This window comes from Aethalodelphis obliquidens, unplaced genomic scaffold (assembly GCF_003676395.1).
Source record: "Aethalodelphis obliquidens isolate GAN/ISIS:26980383/991018 unplaced genomic scaffold, ASM367639v1 scaffold6, whole genome shotgun sequence".
NCBI classification, from domain to species: Eukaryota; Metazoa; Chordata; class Mammalia; order Artiodactyla; family Delphinidae; genus Aethalodelphis; species Aethalodelphis obliquidens.
Window position 1 is genome coordinate 56,815,735 of NW_020837950.1, and position 22,536 is coordinate 56,838,270.

General features: G+C 34.3%; 1 protein-coding gene across 3 annotated transcripts in view; it reads left to right on the forward strand.

The window, feature by feature from the left end:
* Nucleotides 1-22,536, forward strand: part of BLTP1 (bridge-like lipid transfer protein family member 1) — a 208,272-nt gene that overhangs the window by 78,364 nt on the left and 107,372 nt on the right. For all 3 annotated transcript variants that reach the window (XM_027103636.1, XM_027103638.1, XM_027103637.1), the window contains exons 21-27: nucleotides 1,355-1,582; nucleotides 2,379-2,516; nucleotides 8,986-9,165; nucleotides 11,693-11,821; nucleotides 13,828-13,947; nucleotides 14,649-14,929; nucleotides 19,689-19,939. In XM_027103636.1, the coding sequence (XP_026959437.1) occupies nucleotides 1,355-1,582; nucleotides 2,379-2,516; nucleotides 8,986-9,165; nucleotides 11,693-11,821; nucleotides 13,828-13,947; nucleotides 14,649-14,929; nucleotides 19,689-19,939 (1,327 nt within the window). The remainder of the gene's footprint in view (nucleotides 1-1,354; nucleotides 1,583-2,378; nucleotides 2,517-8,985; nucleotides 9,166-11,692; nucleotides 11,822-13,827; nucleotides 13,948-14,648; nucleotides 14,930-19,688; nucleotides 19,940-22,536) is intronic.

Genomic DNA, 22,536 nt, shown 5'->3' on the forward strand with positions numbered 1-22,536 from the left:
TGAGGGAGAACTACTGCTCCAAATAACTCTAGATTTTTAATGTTGATTGAAATCAATTAGATATTTATTTTGAGTTTTACAAACTTAATGTTGGAATTCAGGATAAAAACCAATATTTATTTACCTTTCTATTTGTGTTTGAATTTGTCTGTGCTTCGGAGTTATATAAGCACAATTAAATCAAGCAGGTTCTAAGTAGGACCTGTATTATTTAGAGGCAGATGACAGTAGAGAATAGAGGAAAAAGCCCCAGTTCTGCAAGTCAGTATATTTGGGATTTTAATATTTGCCCTGCCAGTAATTAACTGAATGACCTTAAGCCCTTCAATATCCTTTCCTGTGAAAGGATATTAATTGGCTGTATATCCAGAACCTTAGCCAGAAAATAAATATGTCAATAACCAAAATGCAGAATTTACCAAAATACTACCTTGGTTTTAATATTGAGCAAATGTAGTCAACAGTGTTAATTGGAATATTTTAACAACTTTTTGATTACTACTGACAGATCAAATAGGCTAAATTTAAATTTGGAATTAATAGGAAGAAAAAAGAATCTCAATTAAAAAAGAAATTTAAATTCTGATGCAAAAGAAACCAGATATTAATTGTTGAAACACTTCTGAAATTCGAATACTTAAGAAACCAGGATGAACTGTGTGAAAGGAAGTTCACATTTGGTAACTATTTATAATAAATAGTTATAATAAATAAATAGTTTATTTGGTAACTATTTATAATAAATAGTTATAATAAATAGTTTATAACTATTTATAAACTATTTATAATGTTTTTGTCACAAGTAACCAAAATGGGGCATTCTTATTAAAGCTGTTAAAATATTCCTGATAAATATTCCAACTGTAATATATAAATTACAGATTTAGCTAATTGGATTTTTCCAAATTGATTTTTAGTGAATTGATCTGCTTCCCTCAAAGGATATCTCTGGGTATTATTACCTCAGAACTCTGAGAAGCACAGATTGAAAACAACTGAAGCTTTCAAATCTTCATAGGTTTCTTTTAGGATCTAAATTGCAAGTTTTTGCTATAATTAGAGGTGGTGTTATCATGAAGCTTTACTACAAACTTCTGTAACTTTTTGTGGGTTTTTTTTTTTTTTGCTACGGAATAGTTATTTGCTAAGCAGCCAAGTAAGTGGCTGCTTAAATATATGTAGTTAAGTATTAAGTGGGTGCCTTAAATACATGTATCTTGTTTTCATTTAAAGGAAATAGACTGATGCTTTAAAAGAGGTTAAAGAATTGCTTAGTTTACAGATTTCAGGCTCCAAGGTGAAAAGTTATTGTTACATATCTCTTTTGATGGCAATTTATTCTTAATATTTGTAGGAAAACTACTTTGGGGAAGATGACATGTATATGGATTTTGAAGAGGTTATTTCAAGTCCTGTTCTGTCACTGTCAACATCATCCAGCTCTGGGTGGACTGCTGTTGGAATGGAAAATGACAGAAAAGAAAATGAAAGTTCAGCCAAGTCAATTCATCCGCTTACCTTGCGTCCTTGGGATATTACTGTACTTGTTAATTTGCACAAAGTTCACGGGCGTCTTCCTGTTGTAAGTGTTTACGTGTCAAAATAGTCTGGAGTTTATTATGAAATCCACTCAGCATAGGAAACTGTGTCTGTGTGTGCACACACTTACATAAAAAATTCACATTCAAAAACACTTCTGAATTTATCTTTTTATCTTTATAAAGCTAGTTTATTATTTTCTTCATAGTATAATTACCCGATCACTGATAATTTTCCGTTCTGTTTTTCTTCTTTCACTTTAGTTCCTTCTTTGCTGTTCTATATAAGTTTAGAACATTTTGCCATGCTGTTGAGTTGCTAGGTTTATAGTTAGCCTGATGGATGTCCTAGGACTTCATATTTTTTTAGCCTTTATCTCTAACTCCAGACCAGTCTGGGATGTTAGACCTATTACAAAATCAAGATTCAGACTTGACCCTGGAGGTTGAGTTGTGTCAGAGGTTTGGATTCAGCACAGTATCCTGGTTTACTCTAAAGGATGACCCTTGGGCCTCTTGGGGTTGACTTGAAATCAGATTATATTGTCCAAAGAACCCATGGCCATTGGAGCCAGGCCAGATAGGGAGGGTGTGGCCCTAGAGCATTGTGCTGCATACTGGGTCCATGTCATGTTCCTAGGGTTGCACGGGAAAGGAATCACCTCTGGTGCTTAGTGAACCTAATGTCTTTTTCTGGGGACAGAATACTTTTTTTTGTCAGTAAGCACTGTTTCTCCTTCTAAAATATCAGTCTTTTAATTGTATAAATGTAATTTTTATTTCCCTGTACTTCCTTGGTCTTTATCTGTATCTTGATTATGGTGTTTTGCTTGACTTTAGCATGGAACTACTGATGGCCCTGAGTGTCCTACAGCTTTTTTGGAAAGACTATGTTTTGAAATGAAAAAAGGATTTAGGGAGACCATGCTGCAACTTGTCCTGTCACCCCTGAATGTGTTTGTCAGTGATAACTATCAGGTAATGTGAAACTGAGTTATGGTAAAGACTTAGAGATTTATTATTACTATTTTTGGGGTCAAAACAATGTGTTAACTTCAGAACATGGAATATATAGCTCTTAAAATTAGGGACCTTTAATTTAACTATACTAAGCAGTTTTGTATTGTGTGTATATATGAGAATTGTTTCAAGAATCTTAGTTCTTTTTTTTCCTCTGCTTATTTCCTTATTTATATAATCCCAAACAATTATATTTAATATCTATTGTTTTTAGAAATGGAAAGAAATACTTTCTAACTTTCTCGTATGTTTATGGAAGGGAAAAACTAATTGTATACAATGTTGGTAGATAGTGTTGAAAATCACAACCTAAGTATTAATATTAACCAGTACCATAAATCTTGAAAACATGCGTACCTACGTGGTCAATGATTTATTCTTTTCATCTAATGTACCTACCAGATACTTTGTTAATTCCTTCAAGATATTCCTGAGGCTCTTTTGGAAGTGAACTGGTGACATTCATCAAATGGGAATATTTTACATTCCTGGGTAGATTATTACTTTATTATTGTTCTTTTTTAATGCCAATGGCTTCTCTTGGCATCTACCACTACTTTAAGGCTCTTTCCTACTTTTAGTTAAGTTGTATGTTTTAGAGCTATGATGTTTTTTAGTACAAAGCAAAGTAAAATTATAAACAGGAGGAAGAATCTGACAGTGAATCATCAATGAATGATAACTCACTATGGAGTCTATGTAGTAACTGATCATCTTATTTAAAAGAGCATACCCCTTTTCACTCTTTTGCCATAACTGACTATATTTTTCTATTGTAGTAGCTAAAACGTAACACTTAATGTATGATAGTTTTTGCCACAGAATATTTCTTTTTTAAAAACTTTTATTTCAAAAGAATTATAGATTTATAGGAGGTTACAAAGGTAGTACAGAGAGTTTCTGTGTTTCCTCCATGTTGATCTTTTACATAATTATGGTATAGTATCAAAACCAGGAGATTGACATTGGCACAATATGTGTACATCGTTCTGTGTCATCTTATCACGTGTAGATTTGTGTAACTGCCACCCAAATCAAGATACAGAACTATTCTATCATCACGAAGATCTCACTTGTGTTAACACTTTTAACTTGTCACATGAAACCTTAAAAATAACTCTTGTCCTCTCTCTAATTAGTGGGTCATTAGAATTGGTTGTTTTTTTATTTTGGGAGGCAAGTGTATGGAGAGGGAGCCCATCTCCTTTTTTCAGTCTGTTGAGGAAATTAGTAAAGGTAAAAGGGAAATATCTTCTTATGACTGAGTTCTGAGAATCTTAGGTGAGCATCTCTGGTTGCTTATGAGTACCTGGTGATACTTCAACTTCTATTTTAATCACTGCATTCTCAAAAGACTTCAGTAGATATAAAAAATATTTTATTGAGTTTATTATGAAAATTCATATTAACCCTAATTATAGAATTACTGGCAAACTTGTACAGAGACTGAAGTGTAAAGTGTGATTTATTTGGTGATAAGAAAGGGAATTCAGGGAATGGAGATATCAAGGCAGTAGTAGAAGTATTAGTGATGTTTTGTTTCCTGGATGGTTAACACTTCATAATTCACCCCGAAGACAAGCATAGTCTATACATATTTTCTTGGAATTTGCTTATCTACTTAATTTGCTTACATTTTGTAGTGCTAGCATTCCTAAGAAATATTTTCTTCTTTTGTCTTTATACTATCTAATACTCTTTCATGGTGGGAAGCTTCACACTGTGACTGCCCTCAAGACTCAGTTCTGGGTCACTCACCTGTAGCTGCTTATTTCTGGTAGCATTAGTCTTAGTGCAGAACTTCAAGGTTAAGGATCTAATGTGATGGGTCTATTATTGTGTCTGACTTATGAAACCACACACTTTTTACTTGATCATCTTTTGATGTATATTAGTTTTCTAGGGCTGCCAATGCAAGGTACCCCACACTGGGTGGCTTAGAACAACAGAAACTTATTCTTTCACAGTTTTGGAGCCTGGAAGTCTGAAATTGGTGTGTTTGGCAGGGCCATGCTCTCTTTCAAGGCCGTAGGAGAGGATCCTTCCTTGTCTTTTCCTAGCTTTTGGTGGTCGCTAACAATCTTTGGCATTCCTTGTTTTGTAGTTGTATCACTCAAATCTCTGCCTCTGTCTTCACGTGGCATTCTCTCCATGAGTCTGTGTGTCTAAGTTTTCCCCTTACAAGGACACTGTTGCTTGGATCAGGGCCCACTGTAATCCAGTGTAATCACATTTTAACTTGATTACATTCGTCAAGACCCTATTTCCAAATAAGATCACATTCACAGGTACCTGAGCTTAGGAATTGAACGTGTCTTCATAGGGGACACAATTCAACCCACTAAACGATGCAAGCCGTAATAAAATTTAGAATATAATCTTCATTGGTGACTAGGTAGGCTTTACCTTTAGGACAAGCCAAGATCCACATGTTTGTTTTTGTTTTTTTGGCAGTGGGTGGTGAGAGAGAGGATAGAATCCAGGATGATGCCTGATTTTTGCCTTGGGCAATTAACTTAGCCAGTGGGAGATAAAGAATACGGGAGGAGGAACTGGTTTATAGGGGAAGATGATGCGTTTCTGGGCATGTTGGGTTTGAAGTACCAAGAAATCAACCTTCATTTTCTAGTATTTTTCAAAGAGTGGACTTCATTGTCTTTGAGAAATAGACATTGTCTTTGAGATAAACTCACCTAAGTGTCTGTGTAGGTACAGTGGCATTCAAAAGTCATAAATAGCTGACTTTCTGATGGTGCTCTAATATACTAACAGCAGATACATATGTGGGCCCTGAACATTCTTGGAAAATACATTTGGATGGTCCCTGTGATAACCTATGTGGCTAAAAATAATAAAAATAGACAAGCTGGGTGGTAGTGACGGATAAAGGCATCATGCCCTCAATACCCCCTGTCTCGTCTGCATGAACCCCTCCCCCCAACTTTAAGGCCAAATGCACTTTATTTTCTTTTGCCTTTTGACCCCTTTCACCCATTTCTCCCACCCCCTACTCTCACCTCTGGCAACCACCAATCTGTTTTCTGTATTCTATGAGCTTTTTTTAGATTCCACATGTAAGAGGGATCATATGGTATTTGTCTTTCTCTATCTTACTTATTTCACTTAGCATATTGCCCTCGAGGTCCATTTATGTTGTTGCAAATGGCAAGATTTCCTTCTTTTTTTATGACTGATATTCCACTGTATGTGTGTGTGTGTGTGTGTGTGTGTGTGTGTGTGTATATATATATATATACACACATATATATGTGTATATATATTCACTATAATTTCTTTATGACTAATATTCCACTGTATAAGTGTGTGTATATATATACACACACATATGTATTCACTATAATTTCTTTATGACTGATATTCCACTGTATGTGTGTATATATATATATACACACATATATGTATGTGTATATATATTCACCATAATTTCTTTATGACTGATATTCCACTGTATGTGTGTGTGTATATATATATACACATATATATGTATGTATATATATATATTCACCATAATTTCTTTATCCATTCATCCATTGATAGACAGGTTTTTTCTGTATCTTGGCTTTTGTAAATAATACTGCAGTGAACATGGCAATGCATGTATCTCTTTGAATTAGTGTTTCCTTCGGATAACTACCCAGAAGTGGAATTGCTGAATCATATGGCAGTTCTATTTTTAATTTTTTGAGAAACCACCATTATTCTCCATAGTGGATGCACCAATTTACATTCCCACCAACAGTGCACAAGGGTTCCCTTTTCTCCATATCCTTGCCAACATTTGTTATTTGTGTTCTTTTTGATGAGAGCCATTCTGACAGGTGTGAAGTGATATCTCACTATGGTTTTGATTTGCATTTCCCTGATGTTTAGTGACGTTGAGCATCTTTTCATGTGTCTGTTGACCTTCTGCACGTCCTCTTTGGAGAAATAGCTATTCAGATCGTCTGCCCATTTCTTAAATTGGATTGTTTGTTCTTTTGCTATTGAGTTGTGGGAATTCTTTATATATTTTGGGTATTAGACCTGTATCAGATTTATGATTTGCAAATATTTTCTTTTTTTTAAATAAATTTATTTATTTATTTACTTAATTTTGGCTGCGTTGGGTCTTCGTTTCTGTGTGAGGGCTTTCTCTAGTTGCGGCGAGCAGGGGCCACTCTTCATCGCAGTGCGTGGGCCTCTCACTGTTGCGGCCTCTCTTGTTGCGGAGCACAGGCTCCAGACGTGCAGGCTCAGTAGTTGTGGCTCACAGGCCTAGTTACTCCGTGGCATGTGGGATCTTCCCAGACCAGGGCTCGAACCTGTGTCCCCTACATTGGCAGGCAGCTTCTCAACCACTGTGCCACCAGGGAAGCCCTGCAAATATTTTCTTTTCTTCTGCAGGTCGCCTTTTCATTTTGTTGATAGTTTCCTTTGCTACAAAGAAGCTTTTTAGTTTGATGTAGTCCCACTTGTTTATTTTTGCTTTTGTTGCTTTGCCTTTGGTGTTAGATTCAAAAAATAATCACCAAGCCCATGTGAGAGAGTCTACTTCTGATATTTTCTTCTAGGAGTTTTATGGTTTCAGGTCTTACATTCAAGTCTCTAATTAATTTTGAGTTGATTTTTGTATATGGTATAAGATAGTGATTGAGTTTCATTCTTTTAGTATGTGTTACTGAGTTTTCCCAGCACTGTTTATTGAAGAGACTCTCCTTTCCTCATTGTATATTCTTGGATCCTTTGCTGTAAATTAATTGACCATATATATGTGTGTTTATTTCTGGGCTCTCTATTCTGTTCCATTGACTTATGTGTCTGTTTTTATGCTAATACCATACTGTTTTGATTATTACAGCTATGTGATAGAGTTTGAGATAAGGGAGCATGATACCTCCAGCTTTCTTTTGTCTTTTTCAAGATTACTTTGGGTATTTGGGGTTTTTTGTGGTTCTATACGAATTCTAGGATTATTTGTTCTATTTCTTTGAAAGATGCCATTGGAATTTTGATAGGGATTGCATTGAGTCTGTAGATTGCTTTGGGTAGCGTGGACATTTTAACAATATTGATTCTTCCAAGCCAAGATCCACATGTATTTTTGAGCTCAGAAAAAGCTATCAAAAGCTTTATCCTGAGAATTATTGAATCTCAGTGCCAGAAGTGATCTTTATTGACCATCTTCTCCAGCTGCATCAGATAAAACAGAAGGGAACTGAGGCCTGGAGAAGTTAAGTGATTATATATACTGTCACACAGCTTAGACGAAAATAAAATTTAAAAATGTGTCAGAAGAGTTTCTAGAGCTATTGTTATACTCACAATTTGAAATGAACTTTTAAGAATTCTTTATGAATTCAACTTAACTCTATTCTTAAAAACACTTTTTTATGAACGCAGTTCCCAAAATTTGTGTTGAAACAAGGAACATTAACCCTGTAAGATGGCCTGCACACACACACACACACAAAAGACTGTCATGGTAAAATTAAGATAAATAATTTCAAGTGTAAAAAGTGCTGCAAGGAGAGGAATGAGGTACTTTGGTAGCATGTAATAGTCTTAAGATAAAAACATGATAAAACTTGATTTTAAAAGATCTCTGTGGTGGTTTTGTAGAGTGTGGACCAGAGATATGTAAAAGTTAAGGCTTGGGAGATCCTGGCAAGAGGTTGTATTATTTGGACCAGGATGATAGCAGTGAAGCTGGAAGAAACTCAGTGCATTTGTGAGAGATTGGGAGGTAGATTCTATAGAAATTGGTGACTGATGGGTAGGGCATTACCAAACTTACTTTATTCTGTATTTCTAATAACCATCTGTGAAACCAGTGTTGCATGGAATACCCTATTTTAGGACATATGCTTTAGCTTTCTGAGTAAGTCTTAGAAATTTTCTCTTTGAAATGTTGCTGCTTTTTAGTTGTGAATATATAATTATTCTTGTAAGATGGATCTATCCTTTTAATATTTACATAATTCTCAAAATCTTTATGAAAGATGGCTTTCTTTGCTAGTTCCTTGTTTTATGGTCTTAATGGTCTTTGTTCTTCCATGTTATTTTCTTCTTTTTAATACTTCGATCTCATGATTCCTGCCTTGTCACAAAAGATTGGCCTCTTACATTCCCTCTCAGTTATCATACTTGTTTCTTTTTATTCATTGAGGCAGTTACCAATCAGAGATCTGCATTTTTTTTTTAGGACTTTGCTGTCTCGCTTTGCAGTTGGGCTCTTATGGATAATATCACTAAAGAAGCTTAACACAGACTACTTTTATGGGTACAAGGTTGTGTTAGGAGCTTGTGGATCCCAAAGTCATATTTTCCAAATAGCATGTTTTTACCTTTTGTCACTGGGGGAAAAAGCAGCTAGCAATTATAATGCTGATTTTTCTTATGCTTCTTACAGTCTTATTATTGTTTTCAGCAGCGACCCCCTGTGGATGAAGTGCTCAGGGAAGGTCACATCAATTTGTCAGGTCTCCAGCTGAGAGCACATGCTATGTTCTCAGCAGAAGGTCTTACTTTGGGAAGTGATTCCTTAGAATACGCATGGCTAATTGATGTGCAGGCTGGAAGCCTTACAGCTAAGGTCACAGCACCACAGGTATGTTCTCAGTTCTCAGAGTGCTATCTCCTGACCTTTTTTTTTTTTCCTTTACTCACCCACCTCCCCAAAAATAGGTTATATGCCCATTTGAATGTTCATTTTATTTCCACTTGCCATTCAGAATTTTCTTAGTATTATATGAGTCAGAGACAAGTTTCACTTTTCTGGGCCACCTAAAATTGACGGCTGTGATGTTTTATAGTTCTGTGTAATACTTTCAAGAATTCAAGACTTTCTTTGAGAAAAACTCAGGATGAGAAATTTCTGGAAATCAAATTATATATTATTAAAATTACATTACTTGGCTCTCCACTGTTGGAACAATCTTGTTTTCCCAGTACACAGAATAATTTTCTAAGAACTTTACCTTGTATATTTCTTAAGTAGGATTTGAAAACAGCATTTATACTATTAAGGTAGCATCATTCTTTACTTGTGATGTCCCAAAACAAGACAAAATCTTTTGAACCTCCACTTAGTGATATGGATACTGGTTTAGAAAAATAAAAATGAATTTATTGGTGAGAAAATCTGGTCTGGAGTGCTAGTTGTGATCCTTTTGGATAAATTCTCCTTCCCCCTCACTGTCCCACTTAGTCTTGAGGGGTCTCAGATGCCTAAAGGGTTATAGTCAGCCCTCCCTATCCACAGGTTCTGCATCCACAGGTTCAACCAACCGTGGATTCAACCAACTGCAGATGTGAAGCCTAAGGATACAGAGGGCTGACTGTATTTAGTTCTAGAAATGGACCATTGAAATTTAGTCCAATGTCTGTATTACTGTAATATTTCACCTGTTGAGCCATTTACAGGCATACCTCATTTTATTTTGCTTTCTTTCTTTTTTTGTTTTTACAAATTGAAGGTTTGTGGCAATGCTGCATCAAGCAGGTCTATCAGCACCATTTTTCTGACAGCATTTGCTCAATTTATGTGTCTGTGTCACATTTTGGTAATTATTGCAATATTTTAAACTTTTTCATTATTATTACATCTGTTATGGTAATCTGTGATTAGTGATCTTTGATGTTAGTTACTATTGCAAAAAGATTATAAATCATTGAAGGCTCAGGTTAGCATTTTTTAGCAATAAAGTATCTTTTAATTAAGGTATGTATGTTGTTTTTTTAGGCATAATGTTATTGTGCACTTGATAGACTACTAGTTACTTGTAAATATAACTTCTACATGCACTGGGAAACCAAGTATTTGTGACTTGCTTTATTGTTATAGTCACTATATTGCAAATTTATTGCGGTGGTCTGGAACCAAACCCACAGTATCTCTGAGGTATGCCTGTATTTATAATGTGCGTTTCATAATTGGTGTTTCAAAAGATTGGAATGTGGTAGAAAGGTACATACTCAGTTTTTAATAAAGAATTACAGAATGAGTGTGAAATACGTGTAATTTAGAGGTAAGTAGTGGCAACAAGCAGGTGAATAAAGACTAGATACCTTGTGTATCTGAAGGAAATTGTTGGAGGGCAGCAAAAATTAAGATTCTAGAAATAGTAGGAAAATGAATGGAATTGAAAAGGGATATTTTATATAAAAATGAATGGAAAGAAATATATAATGGTGAAAACAAATATTCATTGCTCAGTAGCCTCATAACTGTCTTTTTATCTGCCATTTTCTGTCTCTAAATATACAAGTAAAAACTGAAGCATATAACAAAACAGTTTGTTCCCAGCAAGCATGCAGTGAAGCTGTGCTGACCCTCCAAGATTGGACACAATTCCTTTAATCTAAAGATTGCTAGACTCTCATATATGTTGCCCTTATTAGAAGATGAAACATTTCTTTCTTCTGCACTAGAATCATGGCATCACTGTTTCCTGCAAGGTTCATGAATCCATACGTGCTTTTAGTGTTTATTCCATTCTTTGTATGTTTTAAAAGTGAAATTCATGTTTTCTGAGAGTTCAAGATATGTACTTTTTTTGGGGGGGGGGATAATACCGTGTATACCCGTGTCTCAGTGTTTATTGTAAACTAACCAATTATAAAATTAAGGTTTTTTCTTAAACTCAATATTTGATGAAAAATTGATATATACTTACTTAAACTTCTATTCATAAAAGTTCTTCAATCTTCAGAATACCTGATTTTCTAAAATTGTAGCTTAATAGATATAAATTTCACTTCAAAACTTGGTTTATTATTAGGTAGAGAATTTTCGGTGCTTTTCTGTGCAGAGGATTCCGATTAATCATATAAGAAGAAAGATATAACCTTGAAAAAAAATACTTGCTTTAGAGGTTGCTGAAGTTGAATTTTTCAGTTGAAATGAGTTTTCATTTTGGCAATGCATTTTGTCATTCACAAATGAAAAGTAACACAAGCTTATAAATGATGTCAAGGTAGAAAAATGATATTGGTTAACAAGTAGATTATGTAGCAGGTATAAGGCACTCTTTGGATTCTTTCAAGCTGTATTAATATTCTTGATAAGATTTTAAACTCTGAACAATTGTTTAGAATGCTAACAGTGTTGTCAACCTGTCATGGCTTATTTGCAGCTGGCTTGTCTCTTGGAGTGGGGACAGACATTTGTTTTTCATGTCGTATGTCGGGAGTATGAACTGGAAAGACCAAAATCAGTAATAGTATGTCAGCATGGAATTGATCGTCGGTTCTGTGAATCCAAGGTATGTTAACAGATATGTTAGCAGTATTATAAACATTTATGGCTTTTTTCGAAGTGAAAGAGATATCAGCTTTAAATCAACTGTACATAGCATCAAGTAAACACCAAAGTTCAGTTTTTTCAATTACTAAAATTATTTTGAACATTTATAGCCACTTGTTATTTAGTTGTAAATAGTTAAAATATGAGGTAATTATTAAAACATACATTCACAAATAAATGGAGATATTATAAAATTATGTCTTATCTCTTACTGCATTATTATACTAACTCTTTGGGATATGGATGTGTGTTTATGTAGAAGGTTTAGAAATTGGAGGAAGAAGGTTAAATTCCTTACATGGCATTGTTTGCAGACCCTTCTGGAACATACATATTCTCCTTTAACATGATTAGCAATGTTGGGCATTTGCCAAGTTTCCTGACTCCAGATCTTACACTCTTTCTACCGCATTGCACTACCATGACTAAGGGTCATTACAGTACCTTCAAGAGGGTTGTAAAAAGTAGATAGTAATTCCTAAAATCATGTACAGGGGCAGAGAGATGCAGAGTGTTATTTTGTAGTAAGCACTGTTCCTTATGCATTTAGGGTGGGGAACATTTTTTAAGTATGCACCTTTGAGAAAACCTGGAAAACATTGTAGTTTCAAAAAAAAAAGTAACTTACCCTAATTCTACAACATAGAGATAGCCATTGCTAACAGTTTAGTTTTTCTTTCTAGTTTCTTTTCTATGTGTCTTTCCTTTCTTTTCTCTTTTGTTATACAAACTGTATGTTTGCCATTATATTACTGTGAGTTGGAAGTAATTCATTCTGCTTTTAATTTTATGTCCAAGAAAATCTGTAACCTGTGCTAATTTACCATCAATAAAGGAAACAGCTGTAATTGGTGATAAAATTATTTATTTTCTTGTTATAAACGCAATGCCAGGCTCCAGGGAATTGGTTCCTTAGTCATTAGTTTCTTACCAATAATTTGTACATACTTGTAGGTATCTCCTCCCTCTTTTTTTTTTTCCTACTAATACTCAGAGCTTTTAAGTTGTATTATAATTTTAAAAAATCAACTTCATTGAGGCATAATTTAGGTACAATAAATTCACCCTTTTTAAGTTTGAGTTTTGAGAAAAGTTATATATACTGGTGTAACCCTTACCACCAATGAAGATCTAGAACATTTCTGTCACCTTAGGAAATTCCTCTGTGACCCTTCGCAGTCAGACACTATTCCACACATCCACTGATATTCTTTCTGTCATTTTAGGTCAGATTTTTTTTAAGGTCTATTTCGTGTGGAGGAAATATATTAGTATAGAGCACCGACTATCATACAAGACACCTGCCTTCTAGTCCTGGCTCTGCCACTGATGAGCAGAGTACAAGCTGTTGGGCTGGTAATTTATTCAGGGCTGCCATTTCCCAAAGAAGTTCATTGAAGTTGGGGATATGTATGTTATCTTCTAACCTAATCATGACCAAATCTATGTTTTAGGAGTAAAACAAAAATAAATTTGTGTGGACTTTCCTAGATATCATCATAACATTTACAGTTCATATATTTGTGGATGTGTGTAAAAATGTGCATGTGAATGGAATATGAAATACTCTTAAGAAAAACTTACAACTTTAAACTCCTATACAGTCCTTATAAACCTGTGAAGTTGTTTATCAGTTTCCTTTGGCTGTTCTTTTTGAGTTTCAATAACAAGTTTTATATGTATTCTGTCAGTATAGTATTGCCACATGCCACTTTTGAATGAAAGTGACACATCATTGCTTATTAGTTTTCTAATTGGCAAGACTTTAATTGCTGATTATTTTGTTTATCATTATAAATATATCTAATTATAAATATACAATTTATCATTATAAAAAAGTTAAATTTAATTGATATTTTAAAATACACATGTGACAAGACTTGTGTTTGTTTAAATAAGCAGATTTATGTATCAAAATAATGAATTGATGGTGAAGAATTAAATGTTCAATCCATTTCATTTTAGTTGAGTTGTATTCCTGGGCCTTGTCCAACTTCAGATGATTTGAAATATACTATGACTCGTTTAGCAGTAGATGGAGCTGATATTTATATTGTGGAGCATGGCTGTGCTACAAATATAAAGGTACACATTTGTCTATTTCTTGGCCAGTGTAATTCTTTTTCCTTTTTGCCAAACCAAACCTCCATTTCTTGAAATAAAACACATATTTATAGTTTGCCATCTCGCAGAACAGTACAGAATTCTAGGAGATAGCTTTCTATTTTATACCATCTGTGTTCTCTTCCAGTCTTAATTTTTAAAGGCACACTTTCACTACTTTTTTACTCTAATTGAATTATTATAACCTTGCTTTATGGCAGGGATATAAACTGGTAGCGTGCTTATATGGCAGGAACATAAATTAGTAATGTTTTTAAAAGATTTAATTTTGAATTCCTTTAGGTTTTATTCATTTATATTTCCTGTCTGGCTCCTGGAAACATTTGTTTGCCACTGCTGCTTACTGGTTACTGTTTAAAATCAAGCCTTGTTAAGATTCTGTGATTTCATTACTTACTACTCTTCTAACTTTTCTTTCCTCCATCTCTCATTTTCCTTTGGAATTAAGTTCTTTTCCTTTTATCCTCTTTTTTAAATTGAATGTTTATTTTTATTCTGTTGCATTTATCTTTTCTATTTCCCCTTTCTCTTTTTTCCTTTCCCTTTCTTTTCTTCCTCTATATTTCATGCAATTTGAAATAATTACTTATTCTATAGTTTACTGCAAGTTGCTTAAAAGTACAAAACTACAGTTTTGTTTCATTTTCTTCATTCAACTTTAGATGGGTGCAATTCGGGTTGCAAACTGTAATCTCCACAATCAGTCGGTTGGGGAAGGAATAAGTGCTGCAATTCAGGACTTTCAAGTGAGACAGTACATTGAACAATTGAATAATTCCAGAGTTGGGCTTCAGCCTGCAGTACTACGGAGGGCCTACTGGCTTGAAGCTGGGTCAGCCAACTTAGGACTTATTACTGTTGATATTGCATTAGCTGCTGATCATCATTCTAAACATGAGGCGCAAAGACATTTCTTAGAAACTCATGATACCAGAACTAAGAGGTAAGTGAAATTTAGGAATGGTAATAGTCTCAAGTTCAGATGAAAATTACTAGATAATTATAGAGGAAATTCTACCGTTAAGAATGGAATAAGAATGTCTAAAATAAAGACTGAATGTGATTGTGCTGGGTATACCTCAATGAATAAATAAAGATTTTATATTTAAGTAATCACATTGTATACATCATCTGATGATGGTGTGGTTGCTGGAAAAAAACATTATTTTTTGATATGTTTCTAAGCCTATGCTGTGTATGTCAACAGTGAAACAAATATAAATTACTGGCCCCAAAATAACATTTTGTAAAGCACTACACTCCCATCTCTCTCACCACAGCCCTGCACTTCCAATATGTCATTCCTAGAAAACACCATTACTAATCACCATTTATTCTACAAAACTTCTTTTGTAGGCCTTCACAACTGCAGGGAAGAGTACCTAAACCTTAAGAAATGATTATATCTGCTTTTTAAAAAGTTGCCAAAGCTTCTTACTGAATTACATCTGTTTAAAATGATAGTATGACTTTTTCCATCCCCATCTCTTCCCTTCTAAAGTTTATAAAGCTTATTTTAAAAATAGAGAAAACTATTAAGAAATAAAGGAAAATAATTATAGCCCTATTACACTGAATTTGTTACATTTCTTTCCAGTATTTTTAGTGTATTTTTCTTATACTTGAAATCATCCTGTATTTACATTTAAAAATCCTGCATGTATGTAATGTTGCCCTTAAAAAAACCAAAAGAGCCCGTTTTTTGGTTTGTTTTTACCAGCAAAATGAGTTTTTTTGGGAATAGCAAAGAATTGCAGTTCAAGACAAGCAAACTGTGGCAAACCGTAGGCAAGTCTGGAGAACAGAGGAGAGGAGAGAACAGAGGAGAGAAGGGAGGAGACTGGGGAGGCTGTGGGTTCTTCGTTGGCTGCAGCCCTTGGGCAGCTTGTTTTTGCTGGGTCAGGAGGCTGGCGTCTGCAAGCTGTGGACTGATAAAGCTCCTTTTAAACAAATGATAATGCACCCATCAAAAAGGTATATTGTGCTTTACTTAGCCATTGCCCTTACATTAAATACGTAGATTGTTTCTAAATCTTTCATTATACATCAAAGCTTTTCCCAGGATTTCTGGGTATTTCCTTTAAATAGCTTCCTTAAAAGGTTGTATGACTGTGTTAAAAACTGAGCTTTTTATATGCATTCCCAAACTACTTCCTAGAAAGATTATTTCATTTTATATTCCCAGTGGCTTTTTAGGAGAGTCTCTGTCTTACTGCACCTTTGCTACCCTTTGAGTGTTTTATAATAACCGAAAGTTGGTATCTCTTTGCTTTATTTTGCATTTATTTTGAGTTTAATACTTTTTTTCAAATATTTATTGGCTATTTTTATTTCCTCATTTGTGAATTGCCTGCTAGTATTCTACATACATTCATTTATTGGGATCTTGGTATATTTCTTACCAATTTTTAAGAGCTCTTTATAGATTATCGCCCTTTTCTGATCCCTGGTGCTAATATTTTACAGTTTGTTGCTTTTATTTTTTTATTCTTATGTTAAACAGATTTTAATTCTTATGTAGTCAAATATGTTAACCTTTCCCTTTTGTAATTTCTTGTACTAATTTGAGAACACTCTTTTTGCTAGTAATCGCGTGACCCCTGTACTTTCTTATTTTTTTCTGTTCCTAACCATCTTGATTTTTTTATGGTGTATGTGCATTAATACATACCATCTGGACTTTTTATGGTGTGTGTGTATTAATACAGTCAAGAATGTAAATAGATCTTTCTGCAAATATCTATTCAGATATAGAGGAAAAACTCTAAACCATCTGGATTTTTAATGGCGTGTGTGCATTAATACAGCCAAGGATGTAAATAGATTTTTCTGCAAATATCTATTCAAATATAGAGGAAAAATTAATACCTAACACATACTCATTTCACAAAATGTTTAAATATTTTCATCTATTAACTTTTCCCAAAGAACTGTTTTTCTAGTTAAAAGAAATCCCTTTGAGGTTTTTATTGGGATTACATTAATCTTTTAGGTTTATTTAAGATGTTGATATCTTGTAAATCTAAGTACGAAAACTCATGTGTGGAGAATATTGTTTAAAGAAACTTTGGTTTCTTTGTTAATTATTGCTCAGGAAGCCAGTGAGTATGAACCCAGTGCCTGTTCTGATAGGTCAGGTGGTAGTACAAAGTATTAGTGAAGCTAAGGAGGTGGCTTCATGTGATTTAGGGCCTCATTTAGGTTAGTTTCAGTGCTGTGGTTTGTTCAGAATTGTGAAGAGTTTGAGATTTTATCCTACTTACAAGCTGACAAATTATCCTGCCACAGTTTCCTGAGTGCTGCCAGAAGATATAAGAAACCTGGTAAAAGACAGAAGACTTTATTACTCACAGCAAAAGCGCTAGCCAGAGTCAAAAATGTTTGCATTGGTTCCCTGTGCCCTCCAAGTAGGATTGCCAGATAAAATACAGGATGCACAGTTACAATTGTTTCAGATAAACAACAAATAACTTTTTAGTATAAGTACACCCCACATATTGCATGGGACAAACTTATTTTTATTTGTATTTGCTAAACCTGGTACCCCTATCCCTGAGTCCCATGGGAGTGTCAGAAAAGACCCATGATGGATGTTTACACATAGTGGGATACATTACAGAAGAGGCACACTGAGCTTAGGGATTCTACCTAAGAATAAAAATTCTACTTTTATAATAAGTGGAAGCAAGCCTGCTCTTTTCCAGGGTGAGACATTACCTCATCCCTTAAGGTTGCTTACTATCAGCACAATCCTGAGAAATGGCCTGGTCAGAGCCTTGCATTCTTGGCATATCCAGCAAGAACAGGTAGGGCTGTTTAGGGCCCGTGGTGAATTGCTTCTCCCTACATGGTAGCTCATTGATCTTCTGCTTTGGCTGCCTTAGTGCATATTTGACTCCCAGGAGTTTTGGGGAGTAGGTGTATTCATTTCTGATAAACTGGAAAAGTTGCTGGACTCCCAGAGCATTAGTTTCATTGGATTAGTATTTCTGAAAAGTATAGTTCCTAAACCACCTGCACCAAGGCCTCCTTGGAACTTGTTAGTAATCAGGCCTTCCCAGACCTCAATCAGTAACTCTGGAGGTGGAGCCTAGCTCTCCATATTTTAATAAGCCCTCCCGGTGATTCTAATGCAAGCTGAAGTTTGAGAACTAGCACATTGGTTTATATAAAGACAGGGAAGGGGAGCTTACATTTGTTGTACAACTTCTATATTCCAGATTTTGCATCAGGTGCTTTACATATGTTATACATATTTTTCCTTCTGTCTTCTCTAGATGGATGTTCCTCTTCTAATTTGATATATTAATTTCTTCACTTCTAGCTTGATATATTTATTCCATCTTATTTTTCATATCTCAAATATTATTTTTTGAAAGGTTACGTACATTTTCTTTGTCACAACATCCTGTTCTTTTCCTCAGGGCATTTACTGTAATTTATGATTAGATATTCTTATTTGTGGCCTGTCTTTGCCTCTGTACTGTAAACTTCACACGGATAAGGCTATGTCAGTACAAGGCACACAGTAGATATGTTCAGGAAATATAAATGAATGAATGTAAAGTGAAAATGCAATACCTATTCTGTCTTCCTATGAGAGCCCTGAGGATCCAGTGAGATAATGCATGTGGAAATGCTTAGAAAAATGGACTGTTAATATGAGGTTTTATTAAAGTAAAAAAAAAAGGGAATAAAGATATATTTCCCAGACTTATATAATATTTTTTAAGAAAGGGGAGTTAATAAATGCTGACAGTTTTCTGTGGGGGTCACTCACAGAGCTTGAAGAATTTTACAGACGTTTTACAGAATTTTACAGACATCTTATTGTCTTAATTCTCAATACTTTATTCAGAGTCCTTATTACAAAATCATTACAATTTTTTTCCCTAAAATATAGAATGGTGCATTATTTTGATTTTATTGAGAAATAATTTTTTACTTGCCCCATATTTATAACATTTTGGTGTACTAGAAATAGACTCTGAAATGCTAAAGATAATAATCTATTAAGCATAATCTATAGTAATAGTTTTGTCTATTTTTTAAATTTTTATTCATTTTTTAAAATTTTATTTATTTTTGGCTGTGTTGGGTCTTCGTTGCTGCTTTTCTTTGTTGCGGTGCACGGGCTTCTCATTGCAGTGGCTTCTCTTGTTGTGGATCACAGGCTCTAGGTGCGCGGGCTTCAGTAGTTGCGGCACACGGGCTCAGTAGTTGTGGCGCAAGGGCTTAGTTACTCCGCAGCATGTGGGATCTTCCCGGACCAGGGCTCGAACCCGTGTCCCCTGCACTGGCAGATAGATTCTTAACCACTGCACCACGAGGGAAGTCCCTTGGCTATTTTTTAGATTAATGTTTAAATTTTTAGTTCTTTTGAGAATGTTTACTGCTGTCTTTAAACTGGATTTAAATGTCTAATTTTTATATATATGATTCTTTTTTAGCTCTTTGTTTTTTTTTTAACATATGCTCTATTTCTCATTATTGTTCCTACCTATTTTCATCTCACCATGGTGAGACTTTTTTTTTTTAAGAGAGGCAAAATAATTAAAAAGATAGTCCATTGTAAAAACAAACTTCTTTAAAAATATGAACAGTTATATTTAATTGATTATCTGCTCAAAAGTTTCTGATTTCTTAATGATTTTTTTTTATGTTGTTGTTCTTTTGTTTGTTTCATTTTGGGTTTTGTTTAGGTTGTGGTTTTTGTGGCCAGATGATACCCTGAAGAATAAGAGGTGTAGGAACAAGTGTGGTTGTCTTGGTGGCTGCAGATTCTTCGGCGGCACAGTAACTGGCCTAGATTTCTTCAGACTTGAAGAGTTGACACCTTCCAGTAGCTCTGCATTTTCAAGCACAAGTGCAGAGTCTGATATGTATTATGGACAGTCTCTGCTACAGCCTGGAGAATGGATCATTACTAAAGAAGTTCCCAAAATTGTAGATGGTAATGTGTTGTCACTTGTGTTAATCTTTTATTATCTTCATCCCTATGCTATTCTGAGAGAAGTTCAGTGTTACTTTGTTCAACTTAGTTTTTTGAGCAGTCTTACACATAGGGTTTAGTATAATCTGTCTTTGTTTTGCAGGTGATTAACTCTAACCAGATAAGACTAGTGAGTTTTTCAGAGTTGCACAAGGCAAAAGTAGATCTACTATTCAGATCTTCTGCAGTTAACATGGGTGATTTTTCCTAGCCCAACTTATTCTAAATATTTCCTTATATATCATTATTTCCCTAGAATCCAGATTCCAGAAATATACTTAGGAATAGCTATGCTTTGAGGTAATGATTGTTTTACCAGCTTACTTTTATAGGAAAAACTTATCCATAGAAATATTTATACTATTGGCCCTCATTTTATTCACTACTTTTGCAAAATATTCTTCTTACTAAAACTGTACATGTCAAGAAGAGAAATTTGGTCTTAGAGCCTGTAGGATAACTTTGCAAATACCTGAGTTTGATATGAACAGTGAATGGTGGCTTTAGGCATATTGGATTTATATTTATCTAGCATCTTTTCTCCAAAGACTTCAGAAATGCATTTTCCTTTGTGTTTCTTAGTTGTGTATTCCTACAATTAAGTGCAATACTTACTGCTTAAGTTGCCATGCTGTCAAGAAGTGAAATGTAGAAAAGTCTTGATATCTCACCAGTATTTAGCTATTTTTCCTTGATCCATTCAGAAACATTAACTTAGCTCTGCCTTTTGTCAGTAGACAAAGATAGAAAAGAAGTAGTTTTAACTTTAAGAATTTATTGGATCGATTTTCATGTGTAAGGAGCTCTTAGAGGAAAGAGCTAGACTACTACATATGCCAAATTCTTGTTTAAATGATATTTCACTGAATATTAATAAAGTTGTACATGTTATTTTAAGATTACTTGACTCCAGCAGTTTTACTAGAATAAGAGCAGATTATCTTATAAAATCAGCAAACACCAAAACTTCTTGACATTTAAAGGTCAAGAAGCATACGAAATAAAATTTACTTAGCTGTCTTCTTATAATATTACTTTCTTACTTTTGAATAATGTTTGTTTTTAAAGGTGTTCACAGGCATTTCTTATTTCATCCACAAACTACCATGTGAGTTCTTTATTTTCCCTGTACATGGTGAAGTAACTGAGGTCATCACTGAGGCTGAGTTGCATGAACTCAAAAAGTCGTGTATATGGCTGAGCATAAACTAGAATTACAGTCATCGAAACCACTTTAGTTCTTTCCACCCTACTAGAGCTGGCACTATTTATAAAGACCTTGTTTGATTTTCTGATCTGCAGATCAAAATTTAACTATCGCAAACTCAAGGAAGAAAATCTACAGGGAATTTACATATAGTATAAAAGGGAGAAAATAGCAATTTCTCTAACAGTAAACAAAAGAAACCTCATTTTAGTTCTTATACCGTGTAATAGGGAGTGTCTGTGTCTCCTAGTGATTTTCTCAGGAATGAGCTGTAATTGGTAAATTGCCATAAGTTTCTTGTGCAGGGAAGATTGGAATTAGTCCCTGTGTATTCCAGGAGCCACATATAGATGTACAGTGTCAGGATAGAATCAAGGAGGGCATATCAATGGAACTAAAGAATTTCCTTAGAAGGTCAGTGAACACTAGTTTCCTATCACTTAGAAATGACTCAAACCCATTTTTCTTTTGACTTTTGTTGGATTTTTACATTTGTGGTGGTAGAAGCAAATAATATTACTTATACTGTAAGTTCTTAAGTCTTCTTACTGCTTAAGTTCCGTGTAGAAGTGCCTTCTGCTTGGAGAGATGTTTTCTCCTACTAGTATGTTCTTCTTTCTTGAGTAGCACAAGGATGGCTGGAGAAGAGTGGAAGTAGGGCAGTAGTTATTTTTTGGTTCTAAGCAGCTATAGAATTCTCCTTTTATCCCTCTCCACCCCCAATTTACATAACACATCACAGGGCTCTTATAAAAGGCTGAGAAAATGTTCCAGATTAAAGAAAACATGACAACTGAATGTAATAATATACAGACCTAGATTGGATCCTATACTGGAGAGGGCAGAAGTGCTTTAAAGGACATTATTGGGTCATTTGAGAAACTTGTAAAGCATGTGGTAGACTAGATAACAGTATGGTATAAACCCCAAATATACCAAGTTGATAATTATACTGTGTTTTTTTATTATTCTTAGGAAATAAACTTTTAAGTATTTAGGGTAAAAGCCTACTACATCTGCAAATTACTCTCAGATGGTTCCAAAAATATTATGTCTTTATAAAAATAGAGCAAATGGGGGCAAAGTGTTTAAGATAGGTAATTTTGAGTAAAATATCTTTGATGGCTTGGTTATCACTCTTGAAAGTTTTCTAAGTTGGAAAATTTTCATATAAATAGCTTAAAAAAAGAAAATTCACTGTGTATGGACTCTGGATTCATACTTATGTTGATATCTTTCTGTAGTGTTTAGCATATTCCTATGTGAAATTAGTTATTTGTGCTTTTTAAAAATGATTATATACTTAAAAACAGGGAATTGGATTAAGTTATTATATTTTTCATAGATTGCT